General features: G+C 36.2%; 1 protein-coding gene across 2 annotated transcripts in view; it reads left to right on the top strand.

Annotated features, from left to right (window-relative positions):
* Window positions 1–22,286, top strand: part of NELL1 (neural EGFL like 1) — a 936,230-nt gene extending 913,944 nt beyond the window's left edge. The window contains exons 18-20 of one of the 2 annotated variants that reach the window (XM_047776133.1): window positions 17,505–17,681; window positions 19,891–20,115; window positions 21,585–22,286. In XM_047776133.1, the coding sequence (XP_047632089.1) occupies window positions 17,505–17,681; window positions 19,891–20,115; window positions 21,585–21,635 (453 nt within the window). In that variant the 3' untranslated portion in view covers window positions 21,636–22,286. The remainder of the gene's footprint in view (window positions 1–17,504; window positions 17,682–19,890; window positions 20,116–21,584) is intronic. The other variant, XM_047776134.1, reaches the window with a different exon arrangement.
* Window positions 22,287–23,934: the final 1,648 nt, after the last annotated feature.

Raw genomic sequence — 23,934 nt, 5'->3', positions numbered from 1 at the left:
TGCAAATCATCCACCTAGCAGGTAAAGGGTTTAATTATATCACAGGAGTACCTCTCCTACCATCTCGTTGTTGCTTCTTCGTCTTTGGATATAAAACATCTTTTCAGTAGGTTCTAGTCTTTTTTGTCACTGCCTGTCCAGCAGTTAATTGTGATTTTGGTGTTTTCATGAGAGGAGGTGAGCTCAAGTCCTTCTATCCTGCCATCTTAATCAAATCCCTTGGTTTGATCTTCTATCCAGACCAGTTAAACTTTCTTGATATCGGCAATAAGGTTGTCTCACTTTCTTGTCATTAGTCTGTTCACTGGAGTAGCACTTTTGATTCACTTCACAACTTATACACAGACGTGTTCTAAACATTTGACACAAACCTTCCATTTGGTTAAAAAAATCTGTGAATAACAATAATGAAATGCAGCAACACAAGTTATACTTTCAGTTCTCAGGAGATTCTAATGTTGGTGGTCAGAGGACTACACTTGGAAACCATTGCCCCAAGAATCCCTTTGATCTGAGTTTGTCTGAAGGCGTCTTATACTAACTAATTTCCAGCCTCCTCAGGATACAAGGAAGCAGTATAATAGAAAACCAATGTTATAAAACACCAGATAGGGGTCTCCTTGTTTTGTAATTAATTTGGTATGTGAAGAAGTCATTTCCCTCTTTGGATCTGGGTTCTTCTTTAAAAAGATATGGTGGGATTAAGTGACTAAAATTTTCTACCCTAGGTTCCAATTAGAGAAGACTGAAATAGCAGTTCATAGGGTATAACCTGAAGGCAAAAATAAAGTTGGATATCACAACCAAATAAATTTGTATGTGAAAAGTTAAAACATTTTTATACTTCATATCAGGGATCAAAATACTTCTGTGGAACACAAGATAGGTGTGTAATATAAGATCTCTGTCTCACATACTCTTATCATTGAACAGAAAAATCTGTGTTCCAGTAAACTCTATGTAGGAATTAGGGAGGCAGAATCAACATGGTGGAGGAGTAAGATGTAGTGTTCACCTTGTCCCAGAAACACACACAAAAACACACCTATATGTAGAACAATTCACACAGAACATCTACTGAATCCTGGTAAAAGACATTAAACCTCCAGAGAGGGCAAGAAACCCTCCACCTAACTAACTGGATAGAACAAAAGGGGGACAAAAGAGGACAAAAAACGGAATCAGGATGGGACTAACACTCCTGAGTGGGAGCTGTGAAAGAAGTAAGGAACCCACAACCTGGGAACCCACCTAATTGACAGGGAGATCAGCTGAAATGGAGGGACCCCAAATCCACAGAGAAAAGTGCAGAAGCTATACTAAGGAGGGCAAAGAAGAGAGAGCCTCAGAGACCATTAATACCACCTCCTGGGACTCGTGGCCTGAGACACTCAGGCTCTCAATGTCAGTTCCTGAGGGAGGACTAAGGTTGGCTGTGTGGAGATAGCCTGAGGGGCTAGGGAGCAGTGTGAAATCACCTAAATAAGCCAGTATACAACTCTAAAAGGAAAAAAAAAAAGACTTGTAAAAGCAAAGATGAACACAAGGAACTGCAAAAGGACAAACATGAAGATGTTAAAAATGGACTTCAAAACATAAAATGTGGGGAAAAAAAGTAAGAATATTGAGACCATTTTTTCAGAATGTGTTTGAGCCTATATGACTATCAGTCTAAAGCAAGCAGATACAGAAAGGGGTTAACATACTTGAAAAACAGGGCAACCACAAATCAAAACCAAACATTACATTTATAAAAACTAATAATAAGTGGACACGAGCCTAAAATATATGGAAATGGCCAACAACAAAAAGATGAAATAGAATTAACCTGAAAACGAGGTTTAAAATAGCAATAAATACATATTGATCACTAATTACCTTAAAAGGTTAATGGACTGAATGCTCCAATCAAAAGACACAGAGTGAGAGACTGGAGTAAAAAAAAAAGGCTACAATATGCTGCCTATAAGAGACTTACCTAAGGGCAAATGACACATATAAATTGAAAGCAAGCGGATGGGAAAAGATTTTTTATGTGATTGGAAAAAACAGGAAATCAGGAGTTGCAATATTCATATCAGACAATTTAAAATGAAGGCCATAAAGAAAATAAAGGATGCTAATGACAAAAGGATCAATTCAAGAAGAGGATATTACAATTATCAATATATATGCTCCTAATATAGGAGCACCTAAATACATACGAAAAATACTAACAGACATAAAAGGAGAAATTGATGGGAATGCAATAATAGGAAATTTTAACACACTTCTCACATCAATGGACAGATCCTCTAGACAGAAAATCAATAAGGCAACAGAGATCTTAGATGACACAATAGAAAAGTTAGACTTCATTGATATTTTCAGGACATTACATCCCAAAAAAGCAGAATATGCTTTCTTTTCAAGCACACATGGAACATTCTCAAGGATTGACCACAACCTGGGGCAAAAAAATCTAACCACAACAAATTTAAGAGTATAGAAATTATTTTCAGTATCTTCTCTGACCACAATGGCATGAAACTAGAAATCAATCACAGGAAAAGAAATGAGAGAAAACAGACTACATGGAGACTAAATGACATGCTACTAAAAAAACGAATGAGTCAATGAGGAAATCAAAAAGGAAATTAAAAAATACCTTAAGACAAATGATAATGAAAACACATGTATTCAAAATCTATGAGATGCTGTAAAAGCACTGCCTAGAGGGAAGTTCATAGCAATAAAGACCTTCCTCAGAAAAAAAGAAGAAATCTCATTATCAACAATTTAAACTACCACAGTAAAGAATTAGAAAAAGAAGAACAAACAAAACCTCAAGTCAGTGAAAGAAGGAAATCATAAAATTCAGAGAGGAAATCAATAAAACAGAGTTTCAAAAAACAACAGAAAAATCCATAAAACCAAGAGCTGGTTCTTGGAAAGGGTAGACAGAATTGACAAACCTCTAGCCAGACTCACCAAGAAAAAGAAAGAAACAAAATAAGAAATGAGAAAGGAAAAATCTCAACAGAACTGCAGAAATCTAAAAAAATTAAAATAGAATACAATGAGCAATTATATGTCAACAGATTTGACAACCTAGAGGAAATGGACAAATTTCTAGAGACAGTCCACCAAAACTGAAAGAAGAAATAGATCAATTGAACAGACAGATCACTAGAAATGAAATTGAATATGTAATAAAAACACCCCCTACAAACAAAAGTTTAAGACTAGATGGTTTCACAGGTGAATTCTACCAAACATACAAAGAAGAACTTAAACCTATCCTTCTTAAACTTTTCCGAAAGTTTTAAGAAGGAACACTCCCAAAGATGTTCTATGAAGCCACAATCACCCTAAAAACAAAACCAAAGATACTACCAAAAAAAGAAAATTATATCATCTTTAATGAATATTCTTTAATGAAAATTCTGAACAAAATTTTAGCCAACAAAATATATATAAAAAAATCATACGCCATGACCAATTTGGATTCATCCCAAGTTCACAAAGATGGTTCAACATATGCAAATCAATCAATTTCAAACACCACATTAACAAAAGTCAAAAACCATATGATCATCTCAATAAATTTAGAAAAAGCATTTGACAAAATCCAAAATCCATTCATGATAAAAATTCTCAACCAAAGTTGTTATAGAGGGAACATATCTTAACATAATAAAAGCCATTTTTGACAAACCCATAGCCAATATAATAATGGAGAAAAGCTTAAAGTCTTCCCACTAAAATCTGGAACAACATAAGTATACCCATTCTCACCCTTTTATTCAACATAGTGTTGGAAGTCCTGGCCACAGAAATCAGACAAATGAAAGAAATAAAAGGTATCGAAATTGGACAAAAAGAGTTAAAATTGTCACTCTTTGGAGATGACATGTCATCTATCCTATATATAGAAAACTGTTTATATACTATATATAGAAAACCATAAGGACTCCATACAAAAACTACCTGAACTGATCAATGAATTCAACAAAGTAGCAGGATACAAGATTAATATTCAGAAATTGATTGCATTTCTATATACTACCAACGAAATATTAGAAAGTGAATATAAAAATACATTATATTTTAAAATCACACCCAAATAATTAAATACCTAGGAATAAACCTGACCAAGGAGGTGAAAGACTTATATGCTAAGAACTATAAAACATTAATCAAGGAAATTAAGGAAGATGCAAAGAAATGGAAAGATATTCCATGCTCTGGGACTGGAAGAATTAATATCATTAAAATGGCCATACCAGCAAAGGCAATCTACAGATTCACTGTGATCCCTATCAAATTACACATGACATTTTTCAAAGAACTAGAACAAACAATCCATATATTTATATGGAACTATAAAAGACCCAGAATTGCCAAAGCTATTCTGAGGAACAAGAACAAAGCAGGAGGCCTATCTCTCCCAGACTTCAGGCAATATTACAAAGCTATAGTAAACAAGAATGTGTAGTACTGGTACAACAAGAGACATACAGACCAATGGAACAGAATAGAGAACCCAGAAATAAACACAGACACCTATGGTCAACTAATCTTTGATGAAGGAGGCAAGAATATAAAAAGGGAATATAAAACACAGTCTCTTCAGCAAGTGGTGCTGGGAAAACTGGACAGGTGCATGCAAATCAATGAAACTGGAACACACCTTCACACCATGGACAAAAATAAATTCAAAATGGCTTAAAGACTTAAACATAACACAAGACACCATAAAACTACTAGAAGAAAACATAGGCAAAGCATTCTCTGACATCAACTCTAAAAATGTTTTCTTGGGATAGTCTCTCAAGGCAATAGAAATAAAAACAAAATACATCAATGGGACCTAATCTAATTTACAAGCTTTTGAATAGCAAAGGAAACCATAACAAAGACAAAAGCTCCTACAACTCAACAGCAAAAAAATAAACAAACCAATTAAGAAATGGCAGAACACCTGAATAGACATTTCTGCAAAGACGACCTACAGATGGCCAATAGGCACAGGAAAAAATGCTCAACATCACTAATTATCAGAGAAGTGCAAATCAAAACTAAAATGAGTACCACTTCACAGCAGTCAGAATGGCCATCATTAGTAAGTCTACAAATAACAAATGCTGGATGATAGGGTGTGGAGAAAAATGAACCCTTCTACACTGTTGGTAGGAATGTAAATTTGTACAACCACTGTGGAAAACGGTATGGAGGTACCCTAGAAAACTAATTATAGAACAACCATATGATCCAAAAATCCCACTACTGGGCATATATCTGTATAAAATTTTCATTCAAAATGATACATGTATCCACATGTTCATAGAAGTGCTATTTACAATAGCCAAGACATGGAATCAACCTAAATGCCCATCAACAGATGAATGGATTAAAAAGAAGTGGCATATACACAGGATGGAATACTATTCAGCCATAAAAAGAACAAAATAATGCCATTTGCAGCAACATGGATGGAACCAGAGACTCTCATGCTGAGTGAAGTAGGTCAGAAAGAGAAAGACAAATGCCATATGATACTGCTTATATCTTGAATCTAATATATGGCACAAATGAACCTTTACTCAGAAAGGAACGAACTCATGGACTTGGAGAACAGACTTGTGGTTGCCAAGGGTGAAGGTGAATGAATAGGATGGACTGGAATTTTGTGGTTATTAGATGCAAAGTATTGCATTGGGAGTTGATAAGCAATGAGATTCTGCTGTTTAGCACAAGAAACTATATCTAATCACCTTTGATGGAACATATGATGATAATGTAAGAAAAATAATGTGTGTGTGTGTGTGTATGTATATATATATAGGGACACTTTGCTGTACAGCAGAAATTGATAGAACATTATAAATAAACTATGGTAAAAAATAAAAAAATGGTGACTCAATGAATTTGAACTGTGGGCATCAGCTTGTCAAACCCCATGTTATATTATTATTTAATTTACATAAACAATCTTACCTACATCTAATTTCTTATTTTAAAAAGTTTTGAAACTATGGAAGAAAAAATATATTTTCATGCAATCTGGAGTAAATATTTCAATGTGTTGATTATTCAGTAATAGAATGTGTAATTTACAGTATAAATAAATATGTTATTTAAGTGTGGACTTTTCTGTCCACCCCAGCTAGAATATAGGTGAAGCTCTAGGAATGACCCTATAAATCTATGGCAAGTAGGATTACTTAACATCTATGTGTTCCATTCTCTTAACAAATTTGAATTTTTTTGTGGTTGTACTTTGTGAGATGAGGTTTTATAATGGCATTCTTATTGAATCAAATAAAGCCACCTGTGACATCCATTATTGAAAATTAATTTCTTGACTATTAATAAAGATTAGAACAGAAGTCAAGAACAGAAAAATAGAAACTATTAACCACATTAAGAATTGGCTCTTTGAAAAGATTTGTTTCAAAGGACAAATTTCCATCTGGAGTAAACGAGGAAAGCAGAGAAAGGACTCAAATCAACAAATCTGTAAATAAAAAGGAAACATTATGACTCATACCACAGAAATTCAAAGGATCACAAGAGCCACTCTGAACAACTTTACTCCAACAAACTAGAAAAACCTAGAAGAAATAGAAAAAAAATTAGAAACATATAACTTATTAACACTGAATAAAGATTCAATACTTAACAGACCAATTACCAGTACAGAGATTGAATCAGTAATGAAAAAAATCTCCCAATGAAGAAAGGCCAGGACTAGAGGGCTTCACTGGTGAATTTTACCAAATACTAAATAAGAACTGAGGAGCAGATCAAGATGGAAGATTTGGAGGAAGAGAAGTTCACCTCCTTCATCAAACACATTAAAAATAACATCTACATGTGGGGAAATTTCACTGAAAATGAACTGGGGACTGGCAGAAAGGCTATTCAACAACCAAGGCTACAAAGAAATACATATATTGAATCAGGTAGGAAGGGTGGAGAAGCCATCAGGTCAAGACCTTTGCACCTAGGATGAGATACAGGAGTGAGTTATTATCAGTTCAGAGATCTGCTCTGGAAGTGGGGGGTTTGAACCACATATTGGGAAGCCTGCTCTGGGGTTTGACAATGGAAAGACAATTCACTTTAGCTGGTTTGAAAACCAGTGAGACTTATAGTAGGGATTTAAGAACTAAAATCTCAAATCATGAACAACATGCACACATTTTATTACCCTGGGAACAAGGCAAAATAATGCATTTAAACTTCTCGGGGCTCTGGACAGTTTTCTGCTACCACGCCAGCTCATGCCCCAAGGCACTGAGCACACAGGGCCCTATAGCTCTGGATAAGTTTCCCACCAGGGCAAAGGCTGCCATTGTTGAGGATCATGAGCTCTTGTGGGGATGATACTGGCTCAAACTGGGTACTTCATCTGAATTGGGTAAGGATAGCTTTTGTTGGCACTTGCAGAGGTAGTGGGTTAGGAGCTGTGTAAACCTCTGCTAGGCATGCTGGCACCTTTCCAGTGCACACCCCAGCCTTCCCAGATGCCTGTTTCAGCCTCTCCTGCTCCATGACTGCTCCCCTCTGGGACTAAGGTACCATACACAGGAAAAGAGAGAGCCCACACTTGTAGGGGCCAGCATTTACTCAGGCTTGACTCTAAGGGTTTCTGCTCAAGTATATTAGGACCTGATCTCACTTCCCATATGGAAGTGGCAACAACTGAACATGGAAGATGCTCCATTTTACACCTGACTCTGGCTCTAGACATTCCAACTCCTGCCCCATTTTCCACCAAGGTGAGAGCTGCCAGAATACTTAGGGGGAAGAGGTGACTTGTGCTCATCTCAGATCAATCTCTCCAACCAAAGCCACTGGGCACATGCTGACTGCATGGGAAGGCTCCAATACAAGGATACTTTATAATGGATGGGATAGGTAACTTTTTCACCTAATTTCATAAAGACAGAGAAATATGAGCAAAATGAGAAGACTATGAAACTTACAAATATGAAAGAACAAGGAAAAAAAACCCTAAAAAATACCTAGGAATAAATTCAACCAAAAAGGTGAAAGACTTATTGTTTGAAAATTGTAAGACATTGATGAAGAAAAATGAAGACAGCATAAATACAGAGAAAATATTCTGTGTTCATGGATTGGAAGAATATTGGAAGAATAATTTTTTGTAATGCCACACCCAAGGCATACAGAGGTTCCCAGGCTAGGGGTCTAATCAGAGGTACAGCTGCTGGCCTACACCATAGCAATGCCAACTCTGAGCCATGTCTGTGACCTATACCACTGCTCAAAGCAACAATGGATCCTTAACTGAGTGAGGCCAAGGATCAAACCTGCAACCTCATGGTCCCTAGTTGGATTTGTTTCTGCTGTACCACAACAGGAACTCTAAGAATGGACATTTAAAAAAAACATACTACCCAAAGCAATGTACAGATTTAATGCAGTTCCTTTCAAAATACTCTTGGTATATATATTTTTACAGAACTAGATCAAATAATCTTAAAATTTGCATGCAATCACTAAAGACCATAAATAGCCAAAGCAATCATGAGTTTAAAAAAAAAAAAAAAAAGCAAAGCTGCAGTTATCATGCTTCCTGAGATCAGACTATACTACCAAGCTATAGTAAGCAAAACAGCATGATACTTGGACAAAAATCAACACATAGATCAATGGAACAAAATTAGCCCAGAAATAAACCTGTGCGCATGTGGCCAATTGGCTTATGACAAAGAAGGTAAAAATATACAGTGGAAAGTGACAATCACTTAACCTCTTTAATAAGTGGTGCTGGGAAAACTGGACAGCTATGTGTAAAATAATGAAACTGGAACATTCCTCATACCATGTAGAGAAATAAACTTAAAATGGATTAATGACTTAAACATAAGCCCTGAAACCATAAAACTTCTAGAAGAAAACATAGCAGTACACTCATTGAATTAGGCTTAGCAATGTTTTTGTGGCTATTTCACCTCAGCTAAGAAAATAAAAAGTAAAAATAGGAGTTCTTATTGTGGTGCAATGGAAACGAATTTGACCAGAAACCATGAAATTGTGGGTTCTATCCCTGGCCTTGCCCAGTGGGTTAAGGATCCAGCATTTCCAGAACCGTGGTGTAGGTTGTAGACACGGTTCGGATCTGATATTGCTGTGACTGTGATGTAGGCCAGCAGCTATAGCTTCAATTCAACCCCTAGCCTGGGAACATCCATATGCCACGAATAGAGCCCTAAAAAGCAAAAAAAAAAGGTAAAAATAAACAAATGTAACTCATCAAACTACTTAAAATCTTTTGCACAGTGAAAGAAACCATCAGGAAACAAAAAGGCAACCCACTCAATGGTAAAGGCATTGGAAACAGTTATATCTGATAAAGCATTAATATCCAAAATATGTAAAGAACTCATATAATAAAAAGAACAATTAAAAAGTTAACATAGGGCCTAAATAGGTAATTTTCCAAAGAAGAAGTACAGTTGGCTAACAGGCACATGAAAATGCTCAATATCACTCATCTCCAAGGAAATAAAACTCAAAACCACAGTGTTAGTTGCATATAAATTGTTGTTAGCACTATCAGAATGGCTATAGTGAAAAAATAAAACAATTAATAAATGTTGGTGATGTTATGGAGAAAACAGAACACTCCTGCATCATTGGTGGGAATGTAAATTGGTACAGCTACAATGGCAAACCATTTGGATGTCCCCCAACCACCAATTAAAAATAGAACTGCTGTGCAATCCATAAATTCCACTTCTCAAATTTGAGGAAAACAAAACATTAATTTAAAAAGATGCATGCACCTTGATGTTCATTGCAACATTGTAATAGCCAAGATATGGACTCAACCTAAGTTTCCATCAACAGATGAATGGATAAAGAAGATGTGGTATGTTTACATGCACATGCCACACACACACACATCAGACTATTGCTCAACCATAAAAAAAGAATGCATTTTTTTTTATTTGTAACAACGTGGAAGGACCCAGAGGGCATTATGCTCAGTGAAATAAGTCAGAGAAAGAAAAAAACTGGATGTTATAATATATGAGGAATCCAAAAATTGAAACAAATGACTTTAGCAAAATAAGGTGTAAGGATATGTATAATAGTACAGGGAATATAGCCAATATCTTATGATAATTTTTAATGGTGTGTACTCTCTAGAAATGTTGAATAATTGCTTTACCCATGAAATATAATACTATAAATCAATTACATGTCAAATAAAGAAGAAATAAGGAAAAGATAATTAGCAACAATCCTTCTGAAACTCTTCCCAAAGATCTAAAGAGGAGCAATACTCCAAACTCTATTTACAAGGCCCACATTTTTCTGCTATCAAAACTAGGACAGCAGTCTATAAGAAAAGAAAACTATAGGCCAATATCCATGATGAATACAGAGGCAAAATTCTCATTAAAATACTAGCAAACCAAAAGCAGCAGCACATTAATAGGGTCATTTACCAAGACCAAGTGGGATTTATCTCTGAAATGCAAGGATGGTTCAATATGTGCAAAAATCAATGTGGTATATCGCATTAATATAACTAAAGAAAAGAACCATGTGAAACATTCCAATAGATGCATAAAAGCATCTCAAAAAGTTCAACATCTTTTCATGATTGAAATTTAACCAATTAGGCATGGAAGGAACAGGTCTTGACAAAATAAAGGCCATATGTGATACAAGCCCTCATCTAACATCACATTCAATGTTAAAATGTTTAAAGCTTTTCTTCTGTGGTCAATAAGATGAGTGCCCATTCTTGCCCTTCCTATTAAACATGGTGTTAGAAGCCCTATAGAGCAATCAGGTTAAAAAGCAATAAAATATATCAGAATTAGAAATGCAAAGGTACAATTGTCTCCATTTTAAGATGTCATGATTTTTTATTTTGGTCTTTTTGTCTTTTTAGGGCCAAACCCACAGCATATGGAGGTTCCCAGGCCAGGGGTCCAATCAGAGCTGTAGCCACTGGCCTACACCACAACCACAGCCACGCCAGATCCAAGCCACATATGAAAACTACACCACAGCTCATGGCAACACTGGATCCTTAACCCACTGAGCGAGGCCAGGGATTGAACTTGGAACCTCATGGTTCCTAGTCGGATTCGTCAACCACTGCACCAAGGCAGGAACTCCAAAGATGTCATGATTTTATATAGGTGAAATCCTAAAGACTCAACCAATCAACTGTTATACCTAATAAATACAGTGAATTTGCAGGCCAAAAAATTAACATACTAAAATCAGTAGCATTTCTATACACTAACAATGAATTTTCTGGGCATAAATAAATTGAACCCCTTTTACAATAGCATCAAAACCATAGGAGGAGAAAGATCTCTCCTCTGAAATCTACAAAACACTTATGTAAGAAATTAGAGAAGATGCCAATAAATGGAAATATATCCCATGTTCAGAGATTGGAAGAATTAATATTTTTTAAATGTCAATACTACTAAAAACCTTCTATAGATTCAATGCAATTCCTATCACGATTCTGATAGCAGTTTTTACAGAAGTGGAAAAATGTTCCTAAAAGTTATATGGAACCTCAGAAGAACCCAAATAACCAAAAAAATCCTGAGAAAGAACAAAGCAGGTGACATCTCACTTTCTGATTTTGAGCTATACTCTTCAGCTATAGTCATCAAAATAGTATGGCACTGGCATAAAAATAGACAAATAGACCAATGGAATAAAATCAAAAACAGAATAAGTCTGAGGGATATGACAAAGTAATATTTGACAAGGGAGCCAAGAATACTCAAAGGGGGGAATAAAACAGTCTCTTAGATAAATGGTTGTGGGATAATATACACATATGGAAATAAAACTAGATCCCCATCTTACACTATCCACAAAAATTCAAAATTAGTTAAAGACTTAAATTTAAGACTTTAAACCATGAAACTCTTAGCAGAAAACACAGGGATAAAGCTCCTTGACATGGTAATGGTATTTTTTTGGGGGGGGAGGTATAGCACAATCAAGAAAATAAACAATTTTTTTTTTTGCTTTTTGGGGCCTCACCCATGGCATATGGAAGTTCCCAGATTAGGGACTGAATTGAAGCTATGGCTGCAAGCCTTCACCACAGCCACAGCAATGTGGGATCTGAGCCACATGTGCAACCTCCACCACAGCTAATGGCAATGCCGGATCCCTGACCCACTGAGCAAGGCCAGAGATTGAACCCATATCCTCATGGATACTAGTCTGATTCATTTATGCTGAGCCACAACAGGAACTCCAAAAAACCATTTTAACTACATCAAGTGAAAAGCTTCTGGACAGCAAAAGAAACCATCAAAAAAGTGAAAAGATAATACAGAATGGGGAAAATATTTGTAAACCTTGTATCTGAGAAGGGGCCAATATATATATAAAGAACTCATAAAATAAATAAATCCTGTAACTCAATAGCATAAAAACAAATAACCCATTAAAATTGGGTCAAGGACCTGAATAGACATTTTTCCAAAGAAAATAATATGAAAACCAATAGGTACATTAAAAGATACTCAACATCACAAGGCATTAGGAAAGTGCACGTTAAAACTGCAATGAATTATCACCTCATGCCTGTTCAAATGGCCATCACCAAAAAAAAACAAGAGATAATAAATGCTGGCATGGATGTAAGAAAAGGCAACCTTTGGGCACTGCTGGTGGGATTGAAAATTTGTATGACCACCATAGAAAACAGAATGGAGGATCCTCAAAAAATTAAAAATAGAACTACCACATGATCCAGCAGTTTTACTTCTGGGAATACAGCAAAGGAAATGAAAACTTTAACTCAAAATGGTATCTGCATCCCCATGTTCATAGCATTGTTATCTACAATAGCCAAGGCATGAAAACAAACTAAATGTTCATAGATGGATGAATGGATGAATAAGTTATGGTTATATTTACAATGTAGTATTATTCATGCATAAAAATGAGGGAATCTTACATTTGCAATGACATAGGTGAACCTTGACAGCATTATGATAAGTGAAATAAATCAGACAGAGAAAGACAAATACTTTATAGGCTCACATATATGTGGGATCTTAAAAATAAAGGAAACAAAAAGAACATAGAAAAAGAGGTCAGACTTATTACCAGAAGTTGAGGGAGGAGGGAAGAGGCGTTAAAAGAAGATGGTCAAAAGGTACAAACTTCTTTAAGACCATCAAGTGCTAAGGATGTAAAGTACAACACGATAGCTGTGGCACACACTGCTATCTGATATACGGGGAAGTTACCAAGAGAGTAAATCCTAAGAGTTCACATCATCAGGATACCACTTTCCTGCTGGAGGCCAGCTCTGGCGGCCAGGGAGTGTACACTTTCCCGAAGAAGATGGATGGCGTCGGCGGAAATGTACAGCACAGAGACAGCCTCTTTGTTCCTTCTTTCAGGGCACTGGACTGCTCAAACTTTATTGGCAACAGTGGTTGATTATATAGACAGTTTTTCACTACAGATTACATCCCAGTGTTAAAAGTACATTGGTTAACTATTACATGGTATAGCAGCTCTGCATCCTGTTTTAAGATGTCTATCTTAACTAAACTTAGTGAGTACTTTGAAGAGGCCATTGACACAAGAATTTGGCATTCACAAACCTTGTTTGTAGACGGGTGCTTATCTTCAAAGCGTTATGGCAGGGAGATAGTGTAAGTAAATATAAACCAACTTAACTAAACTAGCTATCACTTAAAAGCTTTTAAAATCAAGGACAAAACTCACAGCTAGGTTTTTTGGATAATACATGTCTAATTTTTATGAACCTCATTAAAATCCTAACTCTAAAGTTTACTATATAACTAGTTAATAGGTAAACACTATGTTTTAACTAAATTGGATTTAAATAGGGGAAAGTCCTTCAGGATGAAATTCTTATTATTGTTGTAACTTTATTAAATCACAAATCACCACAGGAAAGTAAGAATAGAAAGTAAGAATAAGTAAATAATCAAGAAAGACTGAGGAAAACTGAATAATAAATAAAACAACAGGAAAGACTAGGTCACCGGAGAAACAATCCATATTCTCCAGCACAAACATGGGAATTGTTTTCCCAGGAAAGCCACAATTCTTCCTCATCAACATCAAAATGAGAGCCGTATAAGCTGAGGTCTGCCCTCCGCTTGTACCATACAGGCAGGCTTTCATCCTGACCAGAAGCCCACCTCAGGCATGTACCATTCAGGCAGGCTTTCATCCTGACCAGAAGCCCACCTCAGGCATGTACCATTCAGGCAGGCTTTTATCCTGTCCAGAGGCCCACCTTTGGTTTGTACCATTCAGGCAGGCTTTTATCCTGACCAGAAGCCCAGCTTTGGCTTGTACATTCACGTGAGCTCCCTTCCTTGGTTAGGAACCTGCCTTCAGGTTTTTTTTGCCGTCAGGCAAGGTCCTTTTTTCGAGTCTCTGCATCTCCTCGGCTCCCCGCATTTTACCCCTTTCCTTCTTTTTCCTTTTATTTCATCTCTCTGAACTAATGTATTAGCCATACCTATTGTAATCATTTCACAATATGTACAATCAAACCGTCATGCTGTAATGCCATAAATTATACAGTGATGTATGCCATTTGTTTCCAAGTAAAACTGAAAAATAATTTTATTGACAGTTAACCTGTAATTTAAAAGCCAAAGTAAACATAGCCATTGCTCTGAAACATGTTAAAGTCTAAGAGGGGCCTATTTGGCATTTTTGCATAATTGATGATATGTGAAATTATTTTGCACTAACCCTGGAGGCTAGTTACTTATTTATTCTTTTAAACAGCATATAGAGAGAAACTTTACATTCTGATTGGGTCTCACTGCCTGTTGTATAGTACCTGCTTCCAAAAAAATCTATCCCTGTGTTTGATATTGTTCATGGAATAGCCATGTAGGTTTCTGAGACCTGGTCCTTCCATACCTGGGGAAGAGTCACACAGTGGTCAGCTGATCAAATGGTTTCATGTCATAGCTATCACTTTTCTTAACTTCTGTTAAATTCCTAGAGGAGTCATTTGGAGCAATGGTTTTACAAACAAAATATATTAGAGTTAAAATCATGGTATATGAGGTGTAACCCAAAGACCTATTGCTGGAGAATTCCTGGGATCTGGATACCTCTTTGTCCATACTAGCTGAATTCTCTGACTCAATTCAGCTATCTAACTAGAGTCTCTTGCTATCTCTCTCTTGAAGCATGTGCACATACACATGTGTGTATATATACATATGTGCATATATTCATATATGTATATATACATTGCCATGTTTCCTTTCCATTCACCATCAACAATGTAAAGCATCCAAAAATTTCCACTTTAGCTGACAGTAAACTTATCTCAGCAAGTCTGGCCTTTTCAAAATTGTTACCAATGAAGTAGACGTTGACCCTAAGGACAGGTCCATCAAGTTTACAGATGTCACTCAACTGAAGGAAGACAAACTGTAGTGGATGACAGACACGGCATTTAGAAAACATTGACAGGCAAGAGAGGTGAAATGGATCTAACAAGGTGAAATACAGTATGAATAAACACCAAGTTTTACACTTGGTTCTAAACAACTAACCACACAAGACAGGATAGGGTTCAATGAAGTTTTAGTCTACTTATTAGCTTCAATACGGGTCAACATCATGACATAACCAAAGTTAGTAAGAAAGTTAATAATTGAAGTCAGGCTGCATTAAAGAGAGTATGGTGCTTAAAACAAGGTGACCAGGAGTCCCAAATCACTTTCTGTCGGTCAGACCATTACTGAAGAATTATTTTTAGCTCATTCCGCTACCTCATTTGAAAAATGCAGATAAAAATTTCTATTTCACTGAATTGTCAGGATTAAACATAGTAATGCATTTAGAAGAGTTAGTAAGTATGACATGAAATAAGTGTTAAATTGATGGTAGATGATGATAATTATTGAAAATACTCAAAATTGTCAAAGGTGAAAACTCTGTGAAAAGATTGGGGACTGATCAAAATATTAGAGATGTTTAATACAGCAGTGAGATAATTCAGAGGAGACGTAAGAGCTCTCTTCTCAGAATGAAGAGGAAAAATGTGATAGAAGGGATTGGGAGTTCTCAAATTACCAAGGACGTCAACAAGGATCAATGGAAATAAGAAATAAAAAGTACAATTTTTAATATTCAGAAAGGTACCTAGTTGCATAATTTGAATACTTTCTGTGGTGGTTCTTGAGTTCTTTAAGACTGGAGAGTTTTAAGCACATGCTTGATGACTTTTGATTATGGTTGCTCTAGAGTAATTGAGTATAGAAAGTTTTGTAATGTGTCCTTTAATGTATATTCTGGCCCTGAGAGTCTTTGGTTTTGTAAATATTCAGCAAAGCAGTTAGAATCATAAAAGGTAGGTATCTGTCTCACTTTGTATTATCAGCTCCTCATTATCTGAGGTAAAAATTACTGCAAAAAACAGACATATAAATGAGATGCAGCAAAATGTTCAGTTTTCATGTTTGAGTGCTGTTGACCTTCAAATCTTTATGAGGGTTCAAGGCCATTACTCCAGAAATTGTACTCTACCTATAATTTGGGGAACTGCCTCAAGATGAGAGGTGGCACCTGATAATAGCCCCTTGTAATAAACAACTTATAGGCTATCTTATGCAAGACAGTTATTTTGAGGACAGAAGATCTGGTGGTGCTATTTAGAGAATTGCCACCTCTGTGATACCAGATATTTCATTTAGCCTCTCTGGGCCTCAGTTAATTCTTCGTAAAAAGGTATGGTCAGGAGTTCCTCTTGTGGCTCAGCAGCTAATAAATCCACCTAAGCATCCATGAGGACGCAGGTCCTATTCCTGGCCCCGCACAGTGGGTTAAGGATCCTGCATTGCCATGATCTGTGGTGTAGGTCACAGACGTAGTTAGGATCCCACATTGCTTTGGCTGTGGTGTAGGCCAGTGGCTACAGCTCCTATTGGACCCCTAGTCTGAGAACCTCCATACACTGTGGGTGTGGCCCTAAAAAGAAAAAAAAAAAAGCGGGGGTATAGTCAGCCTTCCTCCCACAGTTGAGATGGAGATAAAATGAGATGACTGCATTTGAATATATAAGGTGATATCATTGTAAACTGGGAGAAGTCCAGTGGCATGAGTTTCCACTCAAATGAGTTGACCCTATGCATTTTTAGCTAGTTAATTATAATTTTACTTAGAAATATGATTTCTAAGAAACATTTAGAAAAAAGTTTCAAAAAACGTATTGACTTCTTTGTTAAATTTAGAAATGTCTCCATTTTCACTTGGGCTGCTCTGTAGGCAAGGCCAGGGAAAAACAGGGTGTGTGTATGTAAATGCACATGTGTGCATCTGTTTTGAACAAAATGAGAGGCGGCCAGAGGAATATTCTAACTCTTAAGAAATCTTACCTATGTGCTCTGAAAAGTGTTTATAAGATTTGGTTTTCACAGCGCAGCTTATTGTTTCTCTAACAATAAAACCTCCTTAACTTCATTTCTGAACAGGATGGGAAGATATTCTGCCGGCGGACAGCTTGTGATTGCCAGAATCCAAGTGCTGACCTTTTCTGTTGCCCAGAGTGTGACACCAGGGTCACAAGTCAATGTTTAGATCAAAATGGACACAAGTTCTATCGAAGTGGAGACAATTGGACTCATAGCTGCCAGCAGTGCCGGTGTCTGGTATGTTGGCTTCTTTTAGAATGCATTATCCCTTATACTCTGGAGGGGTGTACAAACCCAGTTCCCTGTGGGCTTTAGTTTCCTGCTATTTGTGATCAGTGTAGGGAATTGTGGGTCCTGTGACTAATTAAGGGGTGTACTCTCTTCCAGAAGGTATTGAAAATACCATGCAAGACATAATATATTTATAGTACAGATCTGGCCCAAGTTACTTTATAATTGCTACTTTTAAGGAAAACCAGATTAATAAAAATCCCCACATGACAGAAAGCTTTCAAAGCCTTGGCTGGACTTGTTTCATTTCTTGGGTCATTACAGTTAAAAGTTACAACATGAGAGATAACAGAACATAGAAGAAATATTAGGGATTGATACTTACTCTAGGTCATTGAGACCTAGAATTCAATTCTGGTTCTCCCATATCCTAGCTCTGTATGATTAACTTGCGCAAGTCCTGGCATTTCACTGAACTTTCTTTTCTTTAATGTACACAAGTGGATGAGCACCTATTTTGTTGGGCTATTATGAAGATCAGAGATGTGCATGAAAGGCAAAGACAGTACTTAATATATAGAAGGTACTTAATACACAATAGTTATTTTTGTTAATACTTCCCAGTTGAAAAATTTTAGGTGCTAAACCTTCATATATAAAAGTGAAGCTTATTTTGTAGTAAGGATACTGATGGTCCTTTGAGAAAGTCCAGAGCAAACACTTAATTTCTGGACCTGGTTCTTTCTGTTTCAAATTATACCACAAAGATTCCTAATGTTGCAAGACTATAAGACACATTATCATGGTGAATATGATGTTCTATCTGCGAGGAACTCGCAGCTAGAGGAGCTAAATCATAACTGAATCAAGCTGTAATGGAAACTGTTATCTGTGTTCGATAGTTTAACATTGCTGAAATTAATGGTTCAGCCTATGGATACTGTATAATAAAGCAAGCATTTATAGAAATTGTGTTGTAAATTTCTATTGGATTTTTCTAAAGTCACCAGGTAAGTGTGCAGATAATCTTAACAGAATAAATCCTTCTTAATCACTCCTAATACTAAGGAGATTAACTTGGATATATTCAGATCACAGCCATCTTTTTACATTTCCCATCCAAGGGCAGACAAACCCAACACAACTGCAGAATTAACTTCCGTATCGGGTTGGAAAATTGTATTTCTCTTTCAAGAATCCCATCCTCTGACACTTAAAAGAATTGGTATTAATTTTAGACATGAAATTTTCATAGAATTTCAAAAGAGTATTCTCTCCCATCCCCAGCCCCTAAGGTTAGTATTTCTTGGGAAAAACAAGCTGTTGAACACATAGCTTAATAATGACTTAAAAATAATGTGGTTATATTTAACAAACATTTATCAAGAGTAGCATGTGCCAGACTCTGGATGCTGTAACAGTGAGGTTGGCAGATATGGTCCCTCACGAAGCTGACTGAATAATTAGACATGATTTTACATAAATTATAATGAATCATAAAAGAAGAGGCTGCATAGGGATATTGATCTATGGGCAGCTCAGTGGAGCCAGAGTTGCCAGGTTCTGGAATACATGGAGGCTCCATCTGAACTGTAACACCTCACTACATGTTAGTGATTTGCCACTAGACACATGTTATATTAAAACTATTCTGAAATGATTCTCCTGGTATCGCTCAACCTCAATTTTAAATTTTCTCTAAGCACCTAAGTGCATGACGTTGTTAAAATAGTACAGTGGTTAAGGTCCCCCTTTGACCTTAAGAGAATAAATTTCTCTTTATACACTAGCCCAGCACCTTACCATGTATTTGTTCATTCGATTAGCCTTTATTGACCAAAACTGTGCAAAGCATCCGGGAGATAAAAGAACAAGCTAAAGCCTGAAGGCTCAAAACTTAATCTGGAATTGTACTGATAAATATGAGAAGGATCATAAGTATCATGATAAAAAATAATTATGAGTTGCTACTGGCACACAGAGATGGGTCCTAACTCTTTCTGAGACTGCAATATAGACAGTTAGCAAAGCAGCCTGGAGGAGGCAGTATCTGTAGTAGTTCAAGAAGGAAGCACATCAATACTCATAATGATGCTCAAGTAAGAAGTCAATAAGGACAGTGATGGAGAGTTCTGAGAATTTACCCTTCTGGGACTGTGGCAACAGGTCTGTGCATAAGGTCAATGATAAGCCACTTTTGGCTTTCTCTCCACAGGATGGAGAAGTAGATTGCTGGCCACTCACCTGCCCTACTTTGAGCTGTGAGTACACAACCATCTTGGAAGGGGAATGTTGTCCCCGCTGTGTCAGTGACCCCTGCCTGGCTGACAACATTGCCTATGACATCAGAAAAACTTGCCTGGACAGCTATGGCCTTTCTAGGCTTAGTGGCTCAGTATGGACAATGACTGGATCGCCATGCACAACCTGCAAATGCAAGGTAATTGGGTGTCCTGAGGAAACTAGGCCTTGTCAATTGCCAGAGAACCCCTGAAAGAGGTGCACTCCTGAGGTTTCTGAATGCACAAGTTCCCAGGAGCATGGTGGAAATGCAGGCAGGCATTCTCTTCTCACCAGAGGTTAATCTGTCTGAATGGATTGTAGCTGTACTGTGTATAAAGGCAAATTCCAAATGAACATAGAATAAAATTGTCCTCTCTCTTTAAATAACAGAATTTAAATAGTTGACAGGAGTCCCAATTATGGCTGATTTAAGCTATTTTGACCTGCATATTAGAAAGACGTAAGATTTTTCATCCTGGAAATTTTTACAACCTCTTTCGTGAAACTGTCAGTGTTCGAAGAAAGTGCTCTGTGAAGCTATGAGACCGTTTTCTTTGTTTAATTATCACAGTAACTAATGCAGGGGGCTTGAAGCTTCTGCTGCAGGATTTAATTAATTATGATTATTTTCATTTCAAAGGAGTTCCCATGATGTATCCTCTTATGTGTTTAATATCAAAAACTGACCCCTTCCCCCCTTCGAAGCTTATGAAAAGCTACAACTGTAGTCGACTTGAAGCAAGGGTTAGGCAGGGTGAAATTTCTGCCAAAACATCTTCTTGACATTCCCAGGATTAAGCATGTTAAAAGTATTAGTCCATTTGATTCTATCAAATCCTGGCTCAGCTTCAGCCATCAGTGGAAAGATCCCATCCTGTCTTTTTATGCTGTTATAAATGTGGGTTCCTTTCTCTTTCCTGAAAAGTACCATCTTAAGATTCAGCCCCAGTAGGAAGGGGATAACATCAAACTTCGTATAGCAAAAAAGTCATGGTCCCATTACACCTTGAGCCCAGCAAATGAAATGACCAGGAGATGTGGAGACCTGTGTTACTTAGTATTATTTCAACAAGGTCAGATTCGAGACTCATTTAGGAGGATTTTAAAGGTATATTTACAGTAATGCATGTAATTGATTTTTCATGAAGTTTCAGTAATTCTCTGCACAGTCACCATGAGAGAGTCTATATTTATCCCTAATATGCCCACCTTTCCAGAAGCCATTTTGGAGTTGTTTTCTGGGTTCTTGCGGGTACTTTTGATTAGTATTATTAATGGCAAATTATCTTTCCGGGGTTTATTTTTGGAAAGAATCTCACGTAGAGACAGTTGTGTGAACAACTTGGAAATGCAGAGGAGTCGTCTCAAACATGGTTTGAGTTCAGATAGGGGTGTGGGAAGTTGCACGCCAGCAGAACCCTGCTGGAGGAACCGTGAAGGGTCTCATAAGTTTTTCCTTCCTTCTCACTCCTTCTCTGGCATTTTTCTATTAATTTTTATAGCATTTATGGCGTTGGTATAAAACTGTAAATAGTTGTTTTGAATATAAAAGTGGACACTACCTATTGATCTATTGACATTTATAGTCTATGTCTCACTGGCTAATGCTTGTGTCTTGATGCACAGAATGGAACTGTCTGCTGTTCTGTGGATTTGGAGTGTCTTCAAAATAATTGAAATATTTGTAATGGACTCATCATCGTGGGAGAAAATGGACAAAATAACCATCTAACATGATAAAGAACAAGAGTTGGTGTTTTGTTTTAACCACAGACAATTACCAAAGTTTCCATCGGAGAAAGGTGTTTGGGGTTGCCTTTTTGGACCTAACACATTGCTCATTCTTACTAACCTAGTCTAGGTGACCTAGAGTGCAGTGCATTTAAGTCTACGGTTGTTAAAAAAAAGTTTCCCGTGTTGTAAATCACTGTTTCCCTTATCGGATCATTTGCGAACACATTTAAATGATCTCATGGTAAATGTTACTGTATTTTTTTTATTTTGTGTACTAACCTAATAGAGACTTGGCTCCTTTTTATTTATTTTTTCTGGATTTTTGAATCAAATTCTACAATAAAGTTGCCTGTTGTGATTTTGTCCCATCTACTGAATATTTAGTTTGAGATCCCTGTAAAATGTATTGATAAATATATGTATATAGAGCTTAATTGCATCTTTCTTAAATTGCAAACTGTTGAACACTCTTAGATACCCATTCAGCCTAAACCAGCTGAAAGCAATTATGTTAAAGAGGGGAAAACCACAAACATAATTAAATTATTATTTTAAAAAGAACTTTCTCTTCCCTCTTGCAAACAAAATGAAACAAAATTTTAAGCCACAATTTAGAAGCAGCAATGGTTGCAGCCTCTTATTTTGCCATTGATGAAGTATATTTGCATTGGTTTCCTATAGTATTTGATAATTTCCATGGAAGTTCTATGCATATTAAATATAAGTTGTTATTATAAGCACAGGTGCATGGTATTATTCCTACATTACAGAAGAGTAAATTAAAGTATCCCAGTCAACCAATTTGTTCAGATCTAGTTGATTTACAGCATGTTGGGATTGGTAACCAGGTCTCCTAATGCCTGCGTGGTGATTATTTTCCACTAAAACATGCACATGTGGTAGAGGATACAATTTTAAGAAAGCTATTGATTGGTAATCTCAGTTGTTATTTTAGAACAGTGAATGTTTTCGTTTGAGCCACTACCATATTTTTAAGAGTTGGTAGTTACTGAGTTATTCAAAATGAGTAAAATGGGCAGATGACATTATATCTGAGTTAACATTTCAAACTTAGGTTGCAGTTTTAAGTGAACCACATCTTAGTGATTTGTAATATTCTAAATTCTAAATATTAAATTCTAAATTCTAAATCCTCATTATTCTAAAGCAAGTTGGTTCATGAATTTTGTTCGCAAAATTGAAACTTCAAAGACCTAAGTAGCTCAGTCTGCTAAATATATTTTAAATTCCATTTTAATAGATTAAAATTTTTAAGTTTAGATCACTTATTGAAATTTGTCAATATTGTAATGAAGATAAAATAACTACATGAAATGAATTTCACGTGCCAAAATATGACAGAGCAACTTAAACTATATTTGGCAACTACTGCTGTAGTATGGTAAATTAGAACACATCTCCAATCTAATTCTTTAAATGTAATCTTGGAACAGGGAGTTTGAAAATGATTATAAAGTTTTTATGGCACCTCCATTAAAAAAAAAAACCTGTCAATTTTCAGTGGAAAAAGAAAGACACCTATAAGAATTCTTTGTGACTGTTTAGGTGAGGGATTGGCCCTTTGTGTCAAATCTGACCATCTGCCTATTTCAGTGGAACATAGTCCTGCCCATTCATTTATAACTCTCTGCTCCTGAAGAGAATGGCTGAATTGAGTAGTTCCAACAAAGACACAAGGAACCAAAAATAATCACCATCTTGCCTCTACAAAAACATTTTCCACCATCTGGTAATAAACAATGACTAAAGATTGGTGTGTATTTTAGAATGTGTGTTTCTATTTTTTTCCCAAGGAATTTCCAAAATTTAAGTTTTCATTGAATTTGTATATACTCATATTTTGTGGCAGAGCCATTAGCATTGACGGCTCATCCTAAAATACTGGTGTTTTACAACTAGAATCATAAAACTCAGTATTTTCTTATCATTTCATTTCAGTTAAATTTAATCTGTGCTAACTTGATGACAAAATGTTTTTGATATTTAGTAGCACAATTTAAACTACTGCCAGCTCCTATCAATAAGAGGTTTACTTCCTACAAAATAATTGATGACATTTCTTATTAAAAATTTGAGTACTACATTCATAAAATACTATGCTAAGCTCTGCTGGGGAAATAAAAAGATGAACAAAAATAATTTTTACTTTAAAGATCATCAGGTGGGTTTTTAGAAGATGATGACAATCTTTGAGTCCACTAGGGAGTCCTGTTGAAATAAA

The sequence above is a fragment of the Phacochoerus africanus genome, chromosome 4 (assembly GCF_016906955.1).
Source record: "Phacochoerus africanus isolate WHEZ1 chromosome 4, ROS_Pafr_v1, whole genome shotgun sequence".
In the NCBI taxonomy this organism is placed as follows: domain Eukaryota; kingdom Metazoa; phylum Chordata; class Mammalia; order Artiodactyla; family Suidae; genus Phacochoerus; species Phacochoerus africanus.
Note: the sequence above shows the minus strand (reverse complement) of the source record. Positions and strands in the feature narration are given on the sequence as shown.